Source organism: Cyclopterus lumpus, chromosome 1, assembly GCF_009769545.1.
Source record: "Cyclopterus lumpus isolate fCycLum1 chromosome 1, fCycLum1.pri, whole genome shotgun sequence".
In the NCBI taxonomy this organism is placed as follows: domain Eukaryota; kingdom Metazoa; phylum Chordata; class Actinopteri; order Perciformes; family Cyclopteridae; genus Cyclopterus; species Cyclopterus lumpus.
In genome coordinates, this window is record NC_046966.1 from 25,035,214 (window position 1) to 25,058,516 (window position 23,303).

Below are 23,303 nucleotides of genomic sequence, written 5' to 3' on the forward strand. Positions count from 1 at the left end.
TTGCCGGGCAGGAAGTCTCCTCACGAGGCCCAGATTCAGGCAGACGGCTCCCTCTGCTGGAGGCCGGGGGTCACGTCAGGTGACACCACCCGGGAGGGAGGGGGAGGGGGGGCTGCAGTTCTGTATAAATGTATTTATAAACACGCTTTGAATTCATGTACAAAGGCTTTCGATCAATTTTATTTGTAATCCTGTGTTATCCAGATTTCTTTTTTTCACTTTTTATTCATTTAATATTTTTTCACCACCCAGAACGAAGGCGTTGCGTAACATTTCTCCCGAGACATTTATTTTTTATTTTTTAAACCGATGGAGTCGGAGGTCAAATGCCCCCCCCTCCCCCCCCCCCCCCCCCCCGATGAAGCACTCGTGCGGTTAGAATGGAGGCGTGTTTAATGCGAATGGAGGCGTGTTTAATGCGAATGGAGGCGTGTTTAATACGAATGGAGGCGTGTTTAATACGCCATTAAACACGCCTCCATTCGCATTAAACACGCCATTAAACACGCCTCCATTCGCATTAAACACGCCTCCATTCGCATTTAACACGCCTCCAACCGTATTAAACACGCCTCCATTCGCATTTAACACGCCTCCAACCGTATTAAACACGCCTCCATTCGCATTAAACACGACTTCATTCGCATTAAACACGCCTCCATTCGCATTAAACACGACTTCATTCGCATTTAACACGCCTCCAACCGTATTAAACACGGTTGGAGGCGTGTTAAATGCGAATGGAGGCGTGTTAAATGCGAATGGAGGCGTGTTTAATGCGAATGGAGGCGTGTTTAATACGGTTGGAGGCGTGTTAAATGCGAATGGAGGCGTGTTTAATGGCGTGTTTAATGCGAATGGAGGCGTGTTTAATGGCGTGTTTAATGCGAATGGAGGCGTGTTTAATGCGAATGGAGGCGTGTTTAATGCGAATGGAGGCGTGTTTAATGCGAATGGAGGCGTGTTTAATGCGAATGGAGGCGTGTTTAATACGGTTGGAGGCGTGTTAAATGCGAATGAAGTCGTGTTTAATGCGAATGGAGGCGTGTTTAATGCGAATGGAGGCGTGTTTAATGCGAATGGAGGCGTGTTTAATGCGGTTGGAGGCGTGTTTAATGCGAATGGAGGCTGTTTAATACGGTTGGAGGCGTGTTTAATACGGTTGGAGGCGTGTTTAATGCGAATGGAGGCGTGTTTAATACGATAGGAGGCGTGTTTAATGCGGTTGGAGGCGTGTTTAATGCAAATGGAGGCGTGTTAAATGCGAATGGAGGCGTGTTTAATACGAAAGGAGGCGTGTTTAATGCAAATGGAGGCGTGTTTAATACGAAAGGAGGCGTGTTTAATACGGTTGGAGGCGTGTTTAATGCAAATGGAGGCGTGTTTAATACGGTTGGAGGCGTGTTAAATGCGAATGGAGGCGTGTTTAATACGAAAGGAGGCGTGTTTAATACGATAGGAGGCGTGTTTAATACGAAAGGAGGCGTGTTTAATACGGTTGGAGGCGTGTTTAATGCAAATGGAGGCGTGTTAAATGCGAATGGAGGCGTGTTTAATACGAAAGGAGGCGTGTTTAATGCAAATGGAGGCGTGTTTAATACGAAAGGAGGCGTGTTTAATACGGTTGGAGGCGTGTTTAATGCAAATGGAGGCGTGTTTAATACGGTTGGAGGCGTGTTAAATGCGAATGGAGGCGTGTTTAATACGAAAGGAGGCGTGTTTAATACGATAGGAGGCGTGTTTAATACGAAAGGAGGCGTGTTTAATACGGTTGGAGGCGTGTCTAATACAAATGGAGGCGTCTCCTTTTAGTCAAAGTGCCAATCATGATTGTTTTGTTCCCGTTAACCACAGAGTTGCTTTGCGTCTTGTTTTTTGCACATAACCAAACTTTATTCCTTATTATTTTTGTGTTATTGAAACCGTCTCCTGGAGGACGAGGACCTGAAGGCGCCCGCGAGCGCCGCGTCGTTGCTGTTATTAAAGTTTTGACTTTCACGAACACTACATGAAGAATATAAATGTCACTCGGCTGCTGCTTCGACAACGACAATATAACGTGATTGTTTTCTGGAGTTTTATTAAACTTGTTAAATATGAAGCGTCTTTTAATTTGTGATTATTTACACTACAAGACTTTAAAACATTCATAAATCTATGTTTAGCCTCCTGGTGGCTGAATGGATCTCATTACCCGGGTCATGAAATGTGAATATTTACATTAAAATACAATCTCTCACAATAAGATTACACAAGAATAATCGGATACGATTTAATGTCAATTGTCGTGGGAAGGAAACTTTAAAAAAAAGAACATCTTTCATAAATATTCAGAAAAAAGTAAAAGTCTGTCGAAAAATGAGATTCTATATTATAATATATATGTATATTCTGTAAAAAGAAAGTTGATCTATAGTAATATTGATCTCTTTTGAACTGATGTTGCTCCTGATGAAGAGGAGGCTGGTGATGAAGAGTGGAATCCGACTGTATCCATGACAACCAAATAACTGTCGGCCATACTGCGACAAGTGTTTCGGAAGGTTAATAACGGGGTTATAACAGGTTATAACATGTCGTACAAGTAATTTAAAAGTCATAGCTTAGTATGTGAAAAATAAATAAATTAAAAAGGTCAAACATATGCTGAAAAAATATGTTTTCTTGTGACGCATGTCGGAAAAATGACGAGAATAAAATATATTTAAAGTCGTTGTATTAAAATGTGAAAATACGCCGAAAGAAATATCATGAAAAAAGTCACAGTATGTTGACAAGTAAGTGAAAAAAAGTCAATTTAAGGCATAAAATATGACAAAGAAATGTCAGATTGCTAAATTAATAAATAAATAGTGTAAGTGGGAAATCCTTTCATAGTTCCACTGATACTAAACGTTTGAAGCAGGACTTCTACACGGTCGTAAAACTACTACTGGTTGTGCAGTGGCCCCTTGTGGCCACAGGGGTCGCTGTTCTGCGACGTCTCCATGTAAAAGATGAACACGGCGTGTGGAGGAAAGAAAGACGGGACGCGGCTGTAAGGTCAGTCCTGTTTGTTAAAAACCTTTTATTAAGATATTCAGATGGTTCCTCATTTTTAATCAGTCGGGTTTCTTTTTCTCTTTACAGTAGTTAATGTGCAATTATCTTTATTACCGGGTCACAGTTAGGAATTCACAAAGTTATTGGCACTTGGAACACATGGGGGAGAACACTGGCATGTACAGGGGGGGGGGGGGGGGGGGGGGGGGGGGGGGGGGGGGGGTCTGGTCGGATGGACGGGGGGTTAGGGTCTTTGGGGCGTGTGTGTGTGTGTGTGTGTGTGAGGTCGGGTATTTTCTTTGTTGTTTTATCCTCTTAGTTTTTTTTTTTTTAATCATTTACCTCCAAAAGAAGTTTGTCATTTCACTTTTTTTTTCTCTTTCTGGGTTATGAAGAATAATAAAGAATAATACCTCATGCTGCGAGTGCACATCTAACAATCAAACTTCGATAGTGCTTCTATGTCGTAATGTACAGTTTATATATTTATATATTTATAGTGGAGGAAAAAAAATAATAAAACCGGAGAAAATTAAAAATTAAAAAATAAAGAGTATTTTTTATTATTATTTTTGTTACCCAACAACACCAGAGACAAGGAAGAGAAGGAATATAAAATATCATTCACGGTTGCTATGACCCCCCCCCCCCGTAGTATAACTCTGAGGTAAGACTGTGTAGACGTGCGTCACGTTTCTTCTGTAAAAACCCGCTGAATGCTTCAGCTGGCCGAGAGCTCTGCTGAGGCTCCCGGATGCTCCTGGAACCAGACTCAAAGACTCAGAGACTCAGAGACTCAAAGACTCAAAGACTCAGAGACTCAAAGACTCAAAGACTCAGGACCTGCTGTGAGACGGCAGCTGAGATCTGAGGGCTTCAAGGGCTGCGATGGCTGAGGGCTCCCGAGGTAAACTGGTACTTTTTTTATTTTTATTTTTATTTATTTAAACTGCATTTGTGACGCGAAGACGAGCTTCTGTGTCTCAGAGGTTTGCCCGTTTTGTATCCGTTTATACATATACAGTATATTTATATATATATATATTTATTTATTTGTAAGTGTGTGTTGTCTCTGGTGTTCAGGGATTTTGGGAAAGCTGAGTAAATGTTTTCTGAATGAGACGACAGGGAGAGAGAGAGAGAGAGGGGGCGGGGCCATGAGGTCCGGAGGGGGCGGGGCCATGAGGTCCGGCTGCAGCACCGAGGAAGATGAGGAGAGAGGCCGGTGGAGAGGAAGATGGAGACTGGAGCGACGACGAGGAACCGTCTCGGCATCTTGATATTATTATTATTTTTTTTGAAATCCACAAAAACAGATTCTCTCTTCTTTCGCTGCCGTTCTCAAGTTTTCACACATTAACCATTTAAATATGAAGCCCGCCCTCTGGAACTGGTCTCCAGGGGTCAAACCAGCCAGAAGGTCAGTTGGAGACCCCCCAAAAAACAATGGAGCAAAATCATATTTCTGTTTGTTCAATGTGAGGGAAGAAAACAAGATTTTTCTAAACGCCAAAATGAGGGATCGTGGATTCCGTTCGTTTCCCCCGTGAAGTTAAATGTGACCAATCAGAAGCCAGCAAGCTTTTCTAAAAAAAAGAAGAAGAAAGGGAACACGGACGTCGTCTTCGACGCTCGAGCGTCAGAACCTCCTGAAGAGGAACCTGGTCTGAGTAGACCCCCCCTACCCCCCCATGCAGAGGAGTCTGTGCTCCCACTTCCCACCTGGGAGGTCGATTGGGCACCACATCATCATCTTCATCATCATCATCATCATCATCATATATTGTTTGTTTTTTTACAGTAAACACGTCATAAAGAGAAGAGAAAACATACAAAATAAAAACAGGGAATAATAGTACAAAAAGATAAAAACAACAAAAATAAGGAACTTACAAAAAGAACCCTCACATTACATCTTGACCCCCCCCCCCCCCCCCCCCACCACACACACACCTTACACCAGCATCCAAACCACAGACAGGAAGTGACGCGGTGAGCGTGCTCAGAAAAGGTGCTCAGAGGGCTTTGACCTCAAAAAAGGTGCTTTTTCTTAAATTGTGTTTTCTAAGAGGATCCCACTCGTCTCCTCGTTTCCTTTCTGTGGCTCAGAGACGGAGATCAGACGGAAAAGTCAAAAACTGCTGCGGGCGTTCGCTCTCTTTTCTCTTTTTTATCGTCACGTCGGCAATTTTCAATCCGCCGACGACTCATATTTGGCATCGCGGGCGGACGTTTTTTTTTTGGGCTGGTTTATATATATATTTTTTGCGTCTTGTGTCGAATTCTTTAAAAAAAAACAAAAAAACAACAACATATAAATATTAAAAAAAACAACGAGCAGCAGAAGCGTCCGGCGGTCTGCCGCTAAAGGTGCTCGCAGGAATACAGTGATCGAGACTCTTTGTCGGGTACAATCGTAGCTTTTGTGCGCCGCTGCTTCTTCGAGGGGGGACGTCGCCCTCCGGTGGACGTCGGCAGCGACTGCAGCCGATCGGCTGCAGTCGCTGCCGACGTCCACCGGAGGGCGCTTGAACAAAGAAGAACACTAAACAGCAGCGTGGAGCTTATTCTTCGTGTGGCTGGCCCACGAGGGGCCAGGTCAAGTAAACTTTGGGTCGATTTATAAAAATGGAATTTTTTAGAAAATGTTTTGTTTTTTTTACACATCGTCACAAGACAAGCGGAGGATTTCATCCACGGTGTGGGAGTTGTTTTTTGGAGTTTCGTTTTCAAACAGACATTCAGGCTCGCGGCCTTTAATTGACGTTGGGCCCGTACAGCGGTTTTTGGCGTCGTCTCGTCTGTCCATCAGCTGGTCCCTGGCCCCGCCCCCCACCCGTTCCCCCCGGCAACAACAGCTGCAGTACAGTGAAAAGCAAACATCTGGTCCAGCATTTTAAAACCTCGTCCCGTCCGACAATCGCAATGCAAAAATATGTGGTTCTCTCTCTCTAAACTATTTTACAGCTAACCTCTCTCTCTCTCTCTCTCTCTCTTTCTCCTTTTCTTTTCTAAAACAACTTGTTAATGTCGACTTGTTAGTAGCATCTCTCTTCAAAATAACCCCTAAAAAAGGACTAAAGCTCAAATGTAGAAAACAAGAATCGTTAAAAAGAAAACAGTTGAAATGTGTACAAAGCTCTGCTAGAAGTAATAAAATAATAAAAGCTCGGGCACGGCGTCCCTACGAAGAGCTGCGACCCGATGACCTCTTGAGAAGGTCAAGGGTCACTGTGTTTGTTGTAGGGTTCCCCCTCCGTAGGCCGGACGTGTCCCGGGAACGTTTCCTCCAAAAACCGAGAGAGGAAACTCAACACAGACGGATATAAAAAGGAAATGTTTCGCTTTTTAATAAAAAAAATAAAAATAAAAAGGTTTAAATTCGCGAGGACCGGCTACCCGGGTCCTGTTGAAACAGTTAGTGTTCATGTCTCGGGCTTTTATTGTGAAAGGGTAAGAACTGAAGGCGAGGACCTCGTCTGCTCTGTGATTGGTCGATGCATCTGTACGAGTGAGTGAAGCCACAGCGTCCCGTATGGATTTAAGGTCACCGAGACGCATCTCCGCAATACCACCTTAAGAGATGGTGAATCAGGAATATTTTCGTGCACTTCAAAGCTCCTTCGTTCCTCTCCTGGTTCTCCAGACCGGTCTTTACTTTTAGGAGGCCGGATCCTCAATGAGCGGGTCCTGGTCTTGATGGGGTCGGGGGTTTGGTTTTTAGTGAGGATTTTAGGATTTTAGGAGTGACCCCCCCCCCCCCCCCCCTGCACAAAGCTACGAGACATAAATAAACAAGCACCAGGTATTTATCTGGGCGGCATCCCCCCCCCCCCCCCCCCTCCCCCTCTCTCTCTCTCCTCCTCCGCCCCTCTCTCTCTCTCTCTCTCTATCTCCACCACCGCCCCTCTCTCTCTCTCTCTCCTCCTCCTCCGCCCCTCTCTCTCTCTCTCCTCCTCCCCTCTCTCTCCCTCCCTCCCCTCTCTCTCTCTCCTCCCCTCTCTCTCTCCAACCCCTCTCTCTCTCCTCCTCCCCTCTCTCTCTCCAACCCCTCTCTCTCTCTCTCTCTCTCCTCCTCCCCTCTCTCTCTCTCCCCCCCCCCCCCCCCCCCCTCGCTCTCTTTGTCTGGATTGTGGCTCATGTGACGGCAAACTGCCGCAATGCCTCATCTGTCGTGGGAGATTCTTAACAAACGTCTCCTCCTCAGGAAGAACGGCAGCTCCTCCTCTTCCTCCTCCTTTTCTTCCTCGCCGCCCCCCCCCCCCCCCCCCCCCCCCCTACTTGGTCACTTGGTTTTAAAAAGTCTGGTCGATATTCTCCTCATGATTGGCTGCGTCTCTCGTGTGGACATTCTGATTGGTCCAGACTTTTCCCTCATCAATAGTCTGATCATTTAAAGGTGCAGTACACACAAAATAACCCACAGTGTCCCATAAGAGGGGTTGGCAGCGCGCACACACACACACACACACACACACACACACACACACACACACACACACACACACATGGGTGAGTTTGGCATTCTATGAAGAAAAATGGAGTCGACACAGAAATGAAGCGGCGGTTTTACGTAATGAAGCGACACAATTTAGCTCCTTCCTGTGTGTGTGTTTGAGGTGTGTACACAGAGAGAGAGAGCGAGAGAGAGAGAGAGAGAGAGAGAGAGAGAGAAAGAGAAAGAGAGCGAGAGAGAGAGACAGAAATGTAAACAAAGAAACGCTAAGAGAGGCGAGGGCAGAGGAGGGAGGGAAGGAAAAAAGGACAATTGAGTGGAAATGAAGAGACAAAGGAGGGAAAGAAGTGTCCTCTGTCTGTCTACTGTGTGGTTTAACCCCCCCCCCCCCTGCATGAGAGGGGGGGGGGGGTTAAACCACACAGTAGAGACAGTATTTATGAATATCTTTTCAGAAAAAACGTGGAAATCTGGACATAAAGAAGGTAACACGCTTTGAGAGGAAGACAAACACAAACAGCCACTCATCTCAACCTCTACACACACACACACACACACACACACACACACACACCTTGCAGAGCCGAGCATCCAAGCCGCCCACACAGTGACAGACATGCGCAGTCGCCGCCAGTGAAGCCAGACACACACGTATGCAGCGCATGGATCCGAGACGCAGACCCAGCCTGGCATGCGCAATGCACACACTCACACACTCACACACACACACACACTCACACACACACACACACACACACTCACGGAGTGAGGAGGCAGACATTAACATGCCATAAATGGAGATGGAGGGAAGCGAGCGGGGAGGGAAAAAAAGAAAAAGGAGAGAAGAAAACTGCATACATACATTAATATGTGACACACACACACACACACACACACACACCAAACTCACACTGGTACACACCGGTGTGCATCCATTCACACCAACCCCCCCCCCTCCCCCCCTCCTCTCTCTGTCCTCTTCTTCCAGCTCTGAATTTAGTATTTCTCATTTAAGGCGTTTCTTTTAAACAAACAACGATTTCATTATTATTATTTTTCAGAAAAACAAGAAAATGTGCAAACCTTTACCCCCCCCCCCCCCCCCCCCCCCCTATTCTCTCCCTCCCTCCCTTCCTCTGTCCTTGCTTCCTCTGTCCTCAGTGAACTTGAAGTCTTCCTAGGTTGTTCCATGTGCTCCAGAATTTCAGATTCTTGTGCGGCGCCATTTCTGTGTTTCGTTTAAGAGACGGAGCTTCACCTTGAGGGTGTGTGTGTGTGTGTGTGTGTGTGTGTGTGTGTCTGTGTGTGTGTGTGTGTGTGGGGGGGGGGGCATTTTGATACAATGTTTTTTCCCCTAATTGTGAATGTCTGATATGTAAATCCAACGCAATATAAAAACAATAAATAGATATTAAAATAGTGGATGTAACAGCTTTATCTTTCAAATTAACACTTAACACCCCCCCCCCCCTTATTAAACTATGATTTGACCTTTGACCCAGTCATAAACCAAATAGTTTTAACGGGTTTAAACTCTTTTATAATCCAAATCACAGGATATAGATCTGCGTCGTTATCTTTGAGGTTTGTCGTAACTCGGAGCTCCAGAGTGAAACTTTGTGAAACTTAGTGATATTTTCATTGTGCAAAAGAATGAAAAAAGTAGTATAAAAAAAAAAAGGAGTTCATTCAAGTTTTGATGTTCCTTCGGTGAGGAACCTTCTAAAGCCAAATAAATTAAACACAGAAGCCCACGGAGAGTTATCAACATCTCTGAGCGACATGAAAAAATGATTAGCGAGATGATTACATAATTAAATGATTAGCGACATTAAATCTAATTTCCTTTCCAGAGAAGGTCGAGCCTCACAGCAGGAATCATCTGCCCCCCCCCCCCCCCCCCCCCCCCCCCCCCATCCCATAAAATAATGACTTTAATCGATCATCAAACGGTTAATTTAATACAACGGATGAGCGCTGCAGCTCTGACTGTCTTCGTATTGATTGTCTGGGATTGATCATCAAAAGAGTGCTTTATGGTGGAATGATGAGCGGGTGAATATGTATGAGGAAGGTTCACCTGGACTCAGGTGAGCAGGTTCACCTGGAGCTCCTGGATTCAGGTGAGCAGGTTCACCTGGAGCTCCTGGACTCAGGTGAGCAGGTTCACCTGGAGCTCCTGGATTCAGGTGAGCAGGTTCACCTGGAGCTCCTGGATTCAGGTGAGCAGGTTCACCTGGAGCTCCTGGATTCAGGTGAGCAGGTTCACCTGGAGCTCCTGGATTCAGGTGAGCAGGTTCACCTGGAGCTCCTGGACTCAGGTGAGCAGGTTCACCTGGAGCTCCTGGATTCAGGTGAGCAGGTTCACCTGGAGCTCCTGGATTCAGGTGAGCAGGTTCACCTGGAGCTCCTGGATTCAGGTGAGCAGGTTCACCTGGAGCTCCTGGACTCAGGTGAGCAGGTTCACCTGGAGCTCCTGGATTCAGGTGAGCAGGTTCACCTGGAGCTCCTGGATTCAGGTGAGCAGGTTCACCTGGAGCTCCTGGATTCAGGTGAGCAGGTTCACCTGGAGCTCCTGGATTCAGGTGAGCAGGTTCACCTGGAGCTCCTGGACTCAGGTGAGCAGGTTCACCTGGAGCTCCTGGATTCAGGTGAGCAGGTTCACCTGGAGCTCCTGGATTCAGGTGAGCAGGTTCACCTGGAGCTCCTGGATTCAGGTGAGCAGGTTCACCTGGAGCTCCTGGATTCAGGTGAGCAGGTTCACCTGGAGCTCCTGGACTCATTAGCTTCATTTACATGCGGCGAGCGACGGCCTCTCGGCTTTGGTGTAATTCCCCTTTAATTCCCGAGCTGCTCTGGTGTTCTGGAGCTGATGCGGATGACAGCGCCCAAATGCGCATTAGCGCGCGCTGTGTGTGTGTGTGTGTGTGTGCGTGTGTGTGTGCGCGTGTGTGTGTGTGTGTGCTCACCGCTGAGATGGGTGAATGAATCGACCAAGCGTGTGTGAAAACACACCGTCTGGCCTCCCTCTCTCTGTTGCTACTGCAACACACACGCACACACACACGCACACACACACACACACAAACACACGACTTTCCTTTTAAGGAAGGCATAAACAGGGGGATTGATAACCAGAGATATAAATTGGATTTACAGCCGCTGTAATTATTCTCTCTTCTCTTTCTGAAGCTCGATTGGATCATTCGATTGTACTCAAAACGCAGGAAACGAAACGCGGCGCATTTAAACTCTTTGACGATCGTCGGGAACACGAAACTAAAAAAAAACACGTTAACAACGATTTTAAACACTAAACAGGAACTGAAACGCTCTTTTTAGGATCAAAACAAGACGAGGAGGTTGTTGTTTCTTCTTCTTATATTCGTTTTCTCCCCGTCAGTCAGAACTCACCAGCGGCTCTCAGCTCGGGGGTTAAAGAACGGCGTTGGGGGGGGGGGGGGGTCGTAAACCATGCCAATATACACATCAATATTCATATCCCAACGTTCTCAAGAGGAGCTTTTCATCTCCAGAAGAAAAATAAAAGCAAAAGACAAAATATAAAAACAAGGGCTGACTCGACCGGCGCCGCGCATACATTCAATATCAAAAACAACAGTGTTACCAGAGTGTTGGGGGGGGGGGGTCTGCGGGGGATTACCCCCCAGACCCCCAACAAACCCCGGGGAATGTCTGATTATTATGGTCAAAAAAGGGCCTCAGTGACAGCACACACAAAACAAATAAAAAGGTTGAAATAGTTGGATCTGGAAAAAGGTTGCGGAGGAACAAGGAGGAGTGGGACCTCTTCTTCTCTCTACTACCTTTTCTGTCTCTCAAAAGGAGGGACAACCCAAGTGATGCATTCTGGGTCGTTGAGAGAGACCAATGTGGACAAGAGGAGGAGGGGAGCAGAACAAGCAGGACTAAAAATAAAAGAGGTTCAAAAGAAGAAGAAGAAAGGGGGGGGGGGGGGGGGGGGGGGCAGTCGTTCTCTCCCCCCTCCCCCCCCCCCCCCCCCCACCAGAGAAACAGCATCCCTCCCTCCATCAATCCGTCCGTTCACTCACTCAAAACAAAGTGCTGCCGTCTCCTCCCGCCCCCTGGAGGGCGTCCGCTTGCGTGGCTCCGCCCACTGCTCCGTTGTGGTTGATGCCGCCGGCCGCCGCCGCCTCCATGGAGGCGGGGTCAAAGCCTTGCTCCGCCCCCAGCGCGTCGGCCTCCATCTTCACGCTGTCGGCCAGGAAGGCGGAGTAGGCGTCGCTGTCGGCCATCAGCAGCTTGAGCTTGGGGATCCAGCTCTTGCGGACCACGCGGCGGGCGTTGGTGCACATGTCGGCCGCGATGGCGTTCATCTCGCTCTCCTTGAAGCTCGGCGCAAAGTTCTGGCAGTAGACTGGTGGAGGGGGGCGGAAAAGAGGTGAGAGGAAAGAAACACCGGGGAGGGCGAGCCCGAAAGCATGAAAGACGGAGGACTCACATTTGACGGCGTGCAGCACCCGGTTGTCCAGCGGTTTCCGACTGGGGTCGTTGGTTGACGAGCGGATGCCGGTTCCGCAGCTGTTAGCCAGAGTGCTCCTGGACGACGACGACAACAACAACGACAACAACAACAACAGGTCCAGGTTGAATAATCTCAGTGGACGGTGGGGAGACCAAGTTTATTTTTATTTTTTAAAACTGACCACCGACCTGTCGAAGAAGGCGGCCAGCAGGCGGCGCAGCAGCACCTTGTGGCGCGTGCCGGCGCTGACGTGGCAGTTCATGAGCTGCGCCCGGGAGATGAACACGGAGGTGCCGCTCACCAGCTCCAGCTTCTCGGCCGGGTCGCCCTCCTCGTACATCTTCGGGTGGCAGCGGTTGCCGATCTGGCTGATGAGCTCGGCGGGCAGCGACGCCAAGTCCTGCCGGGACCGCGCCCCCCGGCCCCCCCCGGCCGCCGCCGCCCGAGTCCGGGGCCAAATCCGGAAGGGCCTCCACACGCTCGCCGACCACTGAGGGGGGAGGGGGGGGGAGTATTGATGATGAGAGTATTGATGATGAGAGTATTGATAATGAGAGTATTGATAATGACAGTATTGATGATGAGAGTATTGATAATGAGAGTATTGATAATGACAGTATTGATGATGAGAGTATTGATAATGAGAGTATTGATGATGAGAGTATTGATGATGAGAGTATTGATGATGAGAGTATTGATAATGACAGTATTGATAATGACAGTATTGATAATGACAGTATTGATAATGAGAGTATTGATGATAAGAGTATTGATAATGAGAGTATTGATAATGACAGTATTGATAATGACAGTATTGATAATGAGAGTATTGATGATGACAGTATTGATAATGACAGTATTGATGATGAGAGTATTGATAATGACAGTATTGATAATGACAGTATTGATAATGAGAGTATTGATAATGAGAGTATTGATAATGACAGTATTGATAATGACAGTATTGATAATGAGAGTATTGATGATGACAGTATTGATAATGACAGTATTGATGATGACAGTATTGATAATGACAGTATTGATGATGAGAGTATTGATAATGACAGTATTGATAATGAGAGTATTGATAATGAGAGTATTGATAATGACAGTATTGATAATGACAGTATTGATAATGAGAGTATTGATGATGACAGTATTGATAATGACAGTATTGATGATGACAGTATTGATGATGACAGTATTGATAATGACAGTATTGATGATGACAGTATTGATGTGTTGACGTACCGGCCGCCCCGGCGTTCAGCATGCTGTACATGGTGTACATGTTGCAGATCTGCCGGTACTGCTCTTCGGCGCTCTCGTCCGTGACGTCGTCCTCCTCCTCGTCGTCGTGGTAACTGATCGGCGAGTCGCTGGTGTACATGCTCAGCGTGCCCGGGCTCGTACCTTCGGGGGTCCCGCCGTTGGTGGTGATGACGTGGTTGTTGTTGTTGTTGTTGTTGTGGTTGCTGTTGAGCCCGGCGACGCCCATCGAAGCGCCGCCCGCCATGCCGGCGTTAGCCGCGGCGTTGGTGTTGTTGGAGGAGGAGCACGAGGAGGAGGAGGAGGAGTAGCGCGCGGCCTTCCTCAGGCCGCCGCCCCCTCCAGACCCGCCCCCGCTGTTGCCCCCCTCCCACAGCCTCTTGGCCACGGGGGTGCAGACCACCGAGTAGGGAGAGCCCTCCTGCTGGAGAGAGACCACAGAGTTACCGTCGCCTCCAGACCACAATGGAATAAAGACCAATAGAGAGAAATTAATTAACAATAAAGAGATTTAAATCATTTAGATCTTCGCCATGAAATTTCTCATTTATCTTCTTTTATTATATGATAAACGACGCTTTACAAAAATGAAACGCAATAAAGAGAATCTTTAAAAAACTTTTTTTCCCCCATCCCTATTTTACATTTAACAAAAGCAACTTATTGAATATTAAATTTCCGGAAAAAAAACGACAACAAAAAAACCAGGACGCTTTACTAGAACTTTGCCGACATTAAACAAAAAGTAAATCGTTATTTTAAAAACAGGAAGTATGCGATTTAAATTTAAATATAATGAAAATAAAAATGTGGACAAACACACATAATACATTAATAACATTAGTTATGACACGATTTGTTGTAAATCAATGAAAATACAATTTGATTTCTTTATCATTTGTAGTGTTTTTATGAAGAAAAAAACACTATAAATGACTATAACAAAGTAAAAGTATAGCATCTAATATTGCTGATGGTTTTCTAGCAAAATAAAATGTTTAATCACGAATCTAAAAGTTATATTTTTTTCCTTTTTTGCTGATCTGTTGCATATTTATAACAGAACAATCAGCACTAAAAGTAGAGGAATAACAGTTACCATGCCATAAATTGTTGAGTATAAGTAATAAGTTGAATTTCTGTGTAAAAAATGCATTTTACAAAAATGTGCATCTTTAAATCCAACACGTTATCAAGTGTATGAATAAAAAGAGGTTCTTATTACTTTATACATCGAACTATTCACATCGTTAGAGCCGATGAGGCTCAAGGATTCACTGAATTGTTGTCACATGACTGTCGGTCTCAAAGTGCTTCATTTGGGACAATATTTTAAATGAAGCACGCGGAATAAAATTACTTTTAATGCGGTTTCACCATTTTAGAATTTCTTTTTTAATCCTGCCGCCGCGCTTTAAGGGTTTAGAATTAGATCCACAATAACTCTTTATTCCATAAATGACCTTCAGGTGCCGTGTGCTGCTTTTCAAAACGAGCCTTTCAGCGGTTACAAGCAGGCGATGGTTTTTCTTTCTTTCTTTCTGATTGCTTTTGTTTCCCTTGAAAAGGTCCATCAAGGCCTTTTCAGACTCAAACTCAACGAGACGCCCACGGACTCGTTATTCACTCCAGGAACGCGTGTTCGGCCTACCTGCAGCGGGGCGGGCTGAGGCGTGGAGGCCGTCTGTTCCGTCTTCACCTTGGACACCAGGGGGAGGGGCGTCAGGCAGGAGGCGGGCCTCCCCGCGGCCGGGGCGACCGCGCCGACTCCGCCCCCCATCATCGTCTGCGCGACGGGGCTCTGGGGCTCGGTCTCCTCGGCGTGGAGGCCCTGGGAGTCGCAGCTCGGAGACGAGACCTGGAGGGGCGATATGAAAGGGTTAGTGTGTGTGTGTGTGTGTGTGTGTGAGTGAAGCACAAACACACCATCTCATTTAGGTGAAGCCATTGTTCCGGCTGCTCGTAAAACATTAAGGCTTCTTCTCTTTTCTAGAGCTGCAACGGTTGTTCTTTAGTTAAAAAAAAAGATAAAAGCAAAGATTAATCATTCAGGAAATGAATTGTTTATATTCCTCATTCTTCTTGCAACCAGTGAACAGAAGTGTCTGGACTGAGGAGGAGTGACGTAGAGACCTGTCAATCACCTTGTAGCCCCGCCCTAAAGCATCCCCTGCTTTATGGTCTGTTTGACTCTACATGACCATAATTTACTAAATGAACATCACGCTGTATTGAAGAAGACTTGAAACTAGAGATTGAGACCAAAAACTAATGTTTACAATGTTTACTGAGGGAATAAATCAAGAGAGAAAACAGTTTCATTAATTGTATTAATACAAAACGCTTTGCCGGCACGTTACCTTGAGGAAGAACTCGGTGCCCTTCTCCATGATCTGCTGGATCTGGAGGAAGCCGGCGGTGTACATGAGCAGGAACTGGTCCCCGACGTTCATGCTGAGGCGGCCCGTGTAGCAGAAGGCCAGGATCTGCTGGAAGCTCTGCGGCTGCACGGCCGGCGGCAGCTCCACCACCGAGCTCTTGCCGCCGGCGTTGAACAGGTCCCGGAAGTACGAGCTGCTGGCCGCCAGCACCGCGCGGTGGGCCTGGAGAGGAGTCATGAGGAGGAGGAGTCACGAGGAGGAGGAGGAGTCACGAGGGAGTGGAGAGGATGTGGATTTCTGATTGATCCAGAAAAACGCAGCTCGTGTAAACCTCCAAACGGCTCTTCATCTCCACCACGCTGGCCGCTAACGCTCCGTCAGTGGGAAAATAATTAGTATTGATCACGCGAACCGTTTCCTGTTAAAACTCGTTCTGAAATGAAGCCAGATTTCTAATTGCAGCCTAAAAAAAATGTCTAAATCGTATTGAGCCAACGTTGTGAGAGAGGAGGAGCTCAGGAAATCTATTACAAAATATTTAAAGCAGGACATTGACCCAAAGTCATATTTCTCCATTTTACCAATTGATCATATTCTTGTCGGTATCTTCACCGCGGAGCAAATTAAATTTATTTATATATATAAATAAATCTAAAAAATATATATACATACACAGTATATAAAAAAATGTTTATATATATATATATATATAAATAAATAATATATATATATATAAATAAATAATATATATATATATATCAAAACCAGCCTACATGTTGTTCATCAAAGACATTGCAAGAAATGCAAATATTATATAATATGCAAAAAACATGCGTTTAAACTCTTTCCTTTGATTCCAATTCTACTTCTTTATCCTGTTTGACAACATGAATAACGTTACGCGTGTTATTTAGCTTTAAAGTAGCAGTGAAATGCTGCATCCTTGTGTTCATGCATCTCTTTTCTCGCCTGCATAAAAGGTTTGCGAATGTTTTTCCGATAACTCGTCCGGCCACTAGGGGGCATTTACCAAACGGGCTCTCCTCACGGGTCACGGGGATCGTAGTAGCTAACAGAGCAATATGGAGACGGACGGAAAGAGTGTGTGTGTGTTATTCCATTTGATTAAATTACACCTCAGCCACGTTGTTTTGGAAATGAACACACAGGTTTTTGTTTTTTTTATACAAAGGTTTCTTGAACAGGTAACCGGACCTTGAAGGCGTGTCCCTTGACGACCACGGAGACATCGCAGTAGAGGCCCTGCAGCCGCTGTTCGTTCAGACACTCCAGGATGTTGTTGCCAAAGTTTGGGATCGCCATCTGCAGCGTCTGAGCCATAACGCTCTGCCCAGCACCACAGGGTCTGCAGGAGGAGAGAGGGGCAGAGGTTAGGGTCGAGGTCACGGGGTCACAAAGAGAAGGGGGGGGGGGGGGGGGGGGGGGGGCACACATGGGTATTGGGTTAAACCGATGACGTTGCATATTGGCCAATGGGATGCCAAACGGGTCACGTCTCCCTCTGTAATAACCGGTTCTCCACCTTCAGACAGTTTCTCCCCGTGTCACCTGACCGAGTGAACGGAGCTTGAACGCGTCACGACGTGGCTCAATGCAACCTCCGTTAACGTTAGCCCAGCAGGAGCGTGCTGCCCACCGGCTGCTAGCAGCTAGCTAGCGGCTAACTAGCAGCTAGCTAGTCTCCTTCGGGCCGATCTCAACACGGAGTAGTTATCGGTAAATACACAGCTAACCGGATATCAGATTGCTGATGCCCAATCCAACAGTTTAGGCTCCAACCGAGGCCTTTCTGATACTCTTTAAAAGTTAAACCCAACCCCCCCCCCCCCCACCCCCACCCATGAAGCCTCAAACCCTTGGCTACGACACCGACGTCTCCTGGCAGACGGTCGAGTGCGAGAGGCTCAAAAGGACCCGAAACGGCGTGAATGCGAATGGGGCGGCACTTTGCTGCGACATGTCACGTCACCGTGACAACGTCGTAAAACGTCACAGACAATTTATTTCATTTTTTTCTCCCGGGCGTTTGCCTCACAAGTGAGGTCAAATTTAAATAATCCATTTAGTCAAAACCGCTTGAATGACTAAACGAAAAGAAACGGTAAATAAATTATAAATAAAAGTCTTTTTATGTTCCATATTTAATCCTTGTGTAGTATACCAGGGCTTCCTCTTGCTATGAATTGTGGGTAAACTCCCCGGGACAAAGTGTGCAGAAATGCAGACGTAAGGAAAGTGTCCATAAGAAGGTCAAAATGTCAACAACAACAACAACAAAAAACGGAGAGGCGACTGAAGCCGAGGAGGAGCGCGAGGAAGAGGGGAAGAGGAAACCGTGGTAACGAGAGGAGAATTAAAACGAAAAGAAGCAGGAACGAGACGGAAGACGTGAAATAAATAAACGGGGGTAACTGAAGCGTACGATGATTAATGATTAAGGTATTTGGTAAACAACTTTAATTAAAAAAACTCCAAACTTCAAAAAAAATGAAAGAGACTTTTGGGCCACCGGCAGTTACGCAAGCCATCTTTTCTTTATAACCTTGTTTCATTACATCTAATTCACAGTCAATAAACTGTTTGGTGCTTCTTGGCCTACTTTGTCGCGTTCGCAGTCAAAACACAGCCTCTTGCGTAACTCGTCCATTTCCCTTCATCTCCCTCATCATCCAGTGAAGGAGCCCGCGATCAAAGGAGGAGGAAGAACTGTCCAACTGGTGACAGGAACAAGGGAATATGTCTCAAGGCAAGAGGCCACTGCTTGTCTCTCTTATTGCTATAAATGCACAAATGTATACATAGATCTGCTTTAATGTGAAATAAAAGCTTTTTTGTTTTCACGTCTGTTCCATGTGTTGGTTTTAAATAGCTTGTATTGTCCTCCGTTTGATATTTGGGTGCTTTTGTTGATCGAGCTGCAACAACTAGTCAATCGACATTAAAAACAGTCGCCGAATATTTCAGTGAATCGATCAATTGTTAAACTAATCTTTCGCGCAGAAATGAATGTTTTCGGCCTTAAAATATGAAGATTTTTCTGTTTACGTATAGAACAAAAAACAAGACATTTAAAAAGCCCTTGGACTGGACATGTTTCCACTACTCCGACAATAGATCAATCAATTAGTCTAGAAGATAACGACAGATTCATTGATGGTGCAAATAATCGTTTAGCGGTGTTCATTTCGCTAACCCTTCCCGTCACTCTGGAGGGCCGCGAGGACTACAGCGAGGACTTCAACACGTTAAACCCATCCACTAGTACGACAACTGGCGGGACATCCGGGGTACGCATCGTGACATCTGGGCTACGCATCGTGACATCTGGGCTACGCATTGTGACATCTGGGCTACACATCGTGACATCCGGGGTACGCATCGTGACATCTGGGCTACACATCGTGACATCTGGGCTACGCATCGTGACATCTGGGCTACACATCGTGACATCCGGGGTACGCATCGTGACATCTGGGCTACGCATCGTGACATCCGGGCTACACATCTGGGCTACACATCGTGACATCTGGGCTACACATCTGGGCTACGCATCGTGACATCTGGGCTACGGGTCGTGACATCTGGGCTACGCATCGTGACATCCGGGCTACACATCCGGGCTACACATCTGGGCTACACATCGTGACATCTGGGCTACACATCTGGGCTACGCATCGTGACATCCGGGCTACACATCTGGGCTACACATCGTGACATCTGGGCTACACATCTGGGCTACGCATCGTGACATCTGGGCTACGCATCGTGACATCTGGGCTACACATCTGGGCTACACATCTGGGCTACACATCGTGACATCTGGGCTACACATCCGGGCTACACATCTGGGCTACGCATCGTGACATCTGGGCTACACATCCGGGCTACACATCTGGGCTACGCATCGTGACATCCGGGCTACACATCTGGGCTACACATCGTGACATCTGGGCTACACATCTGGGCTACGCATCGTGACATCTGGGCTACACATCGTGACATCTGGGCTACACATCCGGGCTACACATCTGGGCTACACATCTGGGCTACGCATCGTGACATCTGGGCTACACATCCGGGCTACACATCTGGGCTACACATCGTGACATCTGGGCTACACATCCGGGCTACACATCTGGGCTACACATCGTGACATCTGGGCTACACATCTGGGCTACACATCGTGACATCTGGGCTACACATCGTGACATCTGGGCTACGCATCGTGACATCTGGGCTACGCATCGTGACATCTGGGCTACGCATCGTAACTCACACGAGAACCGTTTTACATTCTTATCGTATGCTTTGTTTAACGTTAACCATCACAGCCTAAATAAAGTGTTCTCCTCCAGTGTCCAGTAGAACATGTGATCATGACATCATGATGTTTCTCTGGTCATGTGACTTTGTAAACAACCAATCAGTGTTTAGACCGACAGGAGGAGAGCTAGTAACGTTAGCTAGTAACGTTAGCAGCACCGCTAACAGAGAACCAGCGGCGGTTCCCTTCAGTTACACGATGATGCGTTCAGGCTCTGCTCAGTGAAGATGAGTACTGGCTGAAGGGAGATTATATATTATGTAGTGTTGGTGATAAATCCAGATGTTTTCACAGATGAATTATGAGCTGTTTAACATCCCAACGGCTCTGAGCTCAATATTAAACTTGACTAGATTAGTCATAACGATAAAATTACGATCTTTTATTTTATTTCCTTTTACGATTAAAAGTAAAAAGTGTAACATTTAGAGTTGTGGTCTGGATCCTTAAAGACCAGCTGCTGGAATCAAATGAAGGAACGTGTATCTGACAATATGGATCATTAAAGATGATTAATGATCCCCGATCAGGGATCTAAACCCTCCCTTTGTTTTAGTGCTGATCAGAACCCTGAGGGTTTATGATCCGGTATTGAAGACCAGCTTCCAGATCTCCATAAAGTCTATAATTATAAAACGGCTTCAGGGACCTGCTGAAGGACTCGTTTGGCGGAGAGTCACCCGAGAGCCGAACCTTCACCGAAATAAAAAGAGGTTCCATGTCGCCGGTTATTTACAACGGCATCAATAGCCAATTCAAATGAATGGGGCACATTGTCAGGCTCTATGAATACATGTAGAGAACCACAGTAGCCTCGGGGGCCGACTGCGGCTCGGTGGAAGAGCGGGTCGTCCCCCTGGCTCCACTAGTCCGTGTCGACGTGCCCTTGGACACTTAACCCCAAAATTGGTCCCCCGAATTCAGACGGTCCATTTAACGTTTGCCTAATTAGAATTGCAGAATCAAACCGGATAACGTCGACGTACGCATGAAGCCAGTCAAGAACGGATCCGATGCATGTAAAGCGTGCACGCTCAGCTTTTTCCCAGTTGATAAATACAGGTTGATGGGGAAGAAAAAATAATAATAATAGTAATAATAAAATGTGGGCTTAAGCGATCCTGGGAACCAGACAACGACTTCATAAAAAAAGGGGCAGCACTGAGGATAAAAAGGGCCATCAGCAGTTCATCATAATTATTTTTTTGTTTATAGATACTCATTAACTTTGATAGATATACAGGCATCGTCAGTAGGGCAGTGGGTTATGAGAAAGAGGAAAGCACAGGTATTTACAATCACAGCGCCACACACACACTTCGCCTTTTAAATAATTATTTATATATATATATTTATTGGATCTGGACGGGTGCCCACAGTTAAAGATGAAAACCACAACCAGAGCTAGATGTCAGCAGCTTTGGTTGTTCAACAGCAGCGAGCGAAACGGTTTGAATGAAGTCGCTTAAGAGATTGCGCGAAAGCTAGTTTTTAGTTTGAGTACTAATTGTGAAGACGGCCATTATGGCATAATCGTGTGCGGTTAATTGGGCAGCCATATTCTGGACAACAAAAAAACAATTAAGATTGCAGTCTGAGGCGCTTATTGGTCCGGGAGCGCTTTGTACAATATCTGAATAATATATGCCATCATATCAAAACAGTATTAGTGTATAAATTCTATTAAAAATCAATAAAAAAGGTGTAGACATAACGTCCCGGCCACCGCGCCGTGACACATTATTGTACGTCGACGTGAACGGATCAATGCGCGTCGCATTAAATGTTAATGTTATCCAACTGGAGTGGCTCGGAGTGATGTTTTCCATGTGCATTCTGGGTCTTATCCAGGATTTGTGTACATGCATTCCTCCTACTTTAGTTATTATATATATATATACCGTCAAAAACAGGTTGTAGCACCCTAAGTGTGACGATAGAGCAGCAGGATTAGGGTTTAAAAATAGCTGGATATGGCCTCCGGACTGGCTGGGAAAACTACTCAAGTACTAAAAATGCATGATTTGCACAGTCTGCTCCCGAACATGTGCACTCCCTCCACCCACCACCACCCACGGCCTTGAGCGCAGCGACCAGCAGCAGACGCCTCGGGCCGTCTCCAGGTGTAAACATGTGCAACCGCATGAATAATAAGCAAGTCAAGACAAAAGCATCTGGAGGAAGAAGAAAACACACAATATTCACAATACCTGCAAGTCCTTTTTTTTACTTTTCTTATCCCGTCGCCGCCGGCCTCGCAGAGAGAACCGCACGCCGCTAATTTGAATTCATAAACAAGACAGCGGAGGCCGGAGATGTGTCACCCGAGGACGTCCCACCGATGACCTTTTCCACCTCACAGGTCACAGAGGTCACAACAACTTCCAGGAAACATAAAAGGGGAGTTAATTCACACCACTTGACCTTTGCCCTGCAGTCCCATGTGACTTATTATATGCTCTTTGTGTGTGTGTGTGTCCTTTGCAACTTTTAAAGTTCATTTCCCGTGCCACACACACACTCTGTGTTCGCTCTATGCAGACTAACACATACACACATGCTCCAGCTAACAGACACACAGCCTAAAAAAAAAAAAAAAAGGTTAAAAAGAGAAGAGCTGCAGTCAGCTAGTTGATATAAATCAACTATTCTGACTCAAGCCGTGTGATGTGTGCATCAATCACGACCCAGCTTCCGGGTTCCAGGAGGTTAAAAGGTGTCCCTGTTAGCAAGAAGCGAGCTAACGCTCTGAGCTAACACTACAAACACACAATAAAACAACAAAAAGAGCCTTTAAATCGCATTTAAATCATTCCAGCAATGGGAAGGAGGGGGGGTAAAAAACATTTAAGGCTTGAAATGCTGCAGCGAGGGTGGTGGGGAGAGCGCGAGGCGGCCGGGGCAGAGAGCTCGGTGCCCCCGCCGTGTGCCAGCCGCTTTGCCCCGGTAGGATTATTTTTTTGGGGGAAAGTCCTCCTTCAGCTAGCCCGAGCGGTGCGTTCAATGGCGGGAGGGAGCAGCGGAAAAAAGAAAGAAAAGGGGGGGGGGGGCAGCTCTTCCTTCTTTTAACCCCCCCACACACACACACATTTTTACAACACACGCTTATCGTCCGAAAACAACCACACAAATAGTGGAGAAGATGAAATATGAATCACTCTACCTCCCGAGTCTTCCCCCTCTCTCTCTCTCTCTCTCTCTCTCCCCGAGCCGACCGCCGTGTGATGTCCGTGAAGACCCGAGTTCTCTCCTTCCTCCTAACGGCCGAATGGCAGCTACCGATACGGGACAGACACACGTTGT

General features: G+C 46.4%; 4 protein-coding genes across 4 annotated transcripts in view; 2 read left to right on the top strand and 2 right to left on the bottom strand.

Annotated features, from left to right (window-relative positions):
* Positions 1 to 351, top strand: part of LOC117733371 (syntaxin-10) — a 5,625-nt gene extending 5,274 nt beyond the window's left edge. The window contains exon 9 of the mRNA XM_034536972.1: positions 1 to 351. This exon is cut by the window's left edge and continues 838 nt beyond it. The gene's annotated coding sequence lies outside the window, so the exon portion shown is untranslated.
* The window catches only part of LOC117733566 (PE-PGRS family protein PE_PGRS33-like), a 2,853-nt gene extending 752 nt beyond the window's left edge, over positions 1 to 2,101 (top strand). Inside the window, exons 2-4 of the mRNA XM_034537369.1 lie at positions 380 to 449; positions 768 to 959; positions 1,148 to 2,101. Coding sequence (XP_034393260.1) covers positions 380 to 449; positions 768 to 959; positions 1,148 to 1,812 — 927 coding nt within the window. The 3' untranslated portion in view covers positions 1,813 to 2,101. The remainder of the gene's footprint in view (positions 1 to 379; positions 450 to 767; positions 960 to 1,147) is intronic.
* Positions 2,102 to 9,426: 7,325 nt separating this feature from the next.
* Positions 9,427 to 11,141, bottom strand: LOC117728989 (cuticle collagen 34-like). The gene is made up of 2 exons (XM_034529851.1): positions 10,263 to 11,141; positions 9,427 to 10,229 (listed from the first exon to the last, which is right to left on the bottom strand). Exons 1-2 carry the CDS (start codon positions 10,288 to 10,290, stop codon positions 9,520 to 9,522), a joined length of 738 nt encoding a protein of 245 aa, XP_034385742.1. The 5' UTR covers positions 10,291 to 11,141; the 3' UTR covers positions 9,427 to 9,519.
* A 390-nt stretch (positions 11,142 to 11,531) lies between these two features.
* nacc1b (nucleus accumbens associated 1, BEN and BTB (POZ) domain containing b) lies at positions 11,532 to 23,302 on the bottom strand. The gene is given in 9 exon segments (XM_034529850.1): positions 11,532 to 11,897; positions 11,982 to 12,079; positions 12,194 to 12,435; positions 12,437 to 12,495; positions 13,257 to 13,698; positions 14,926 to 15,132; positions 15,635 to 15,877; positions 16,871 to 17,021; positions 23,164 to 23,302. Coding segments are annotated over 8 exon segments (1,743 nt in total). The 5' UTR covers positions 16,997 to 17,021; positions 23,164 to 23,302; the 3' UTR covers positions 11,532 to 11,571.
* Position 23,303: the final 1 nt, after the last annotated feature.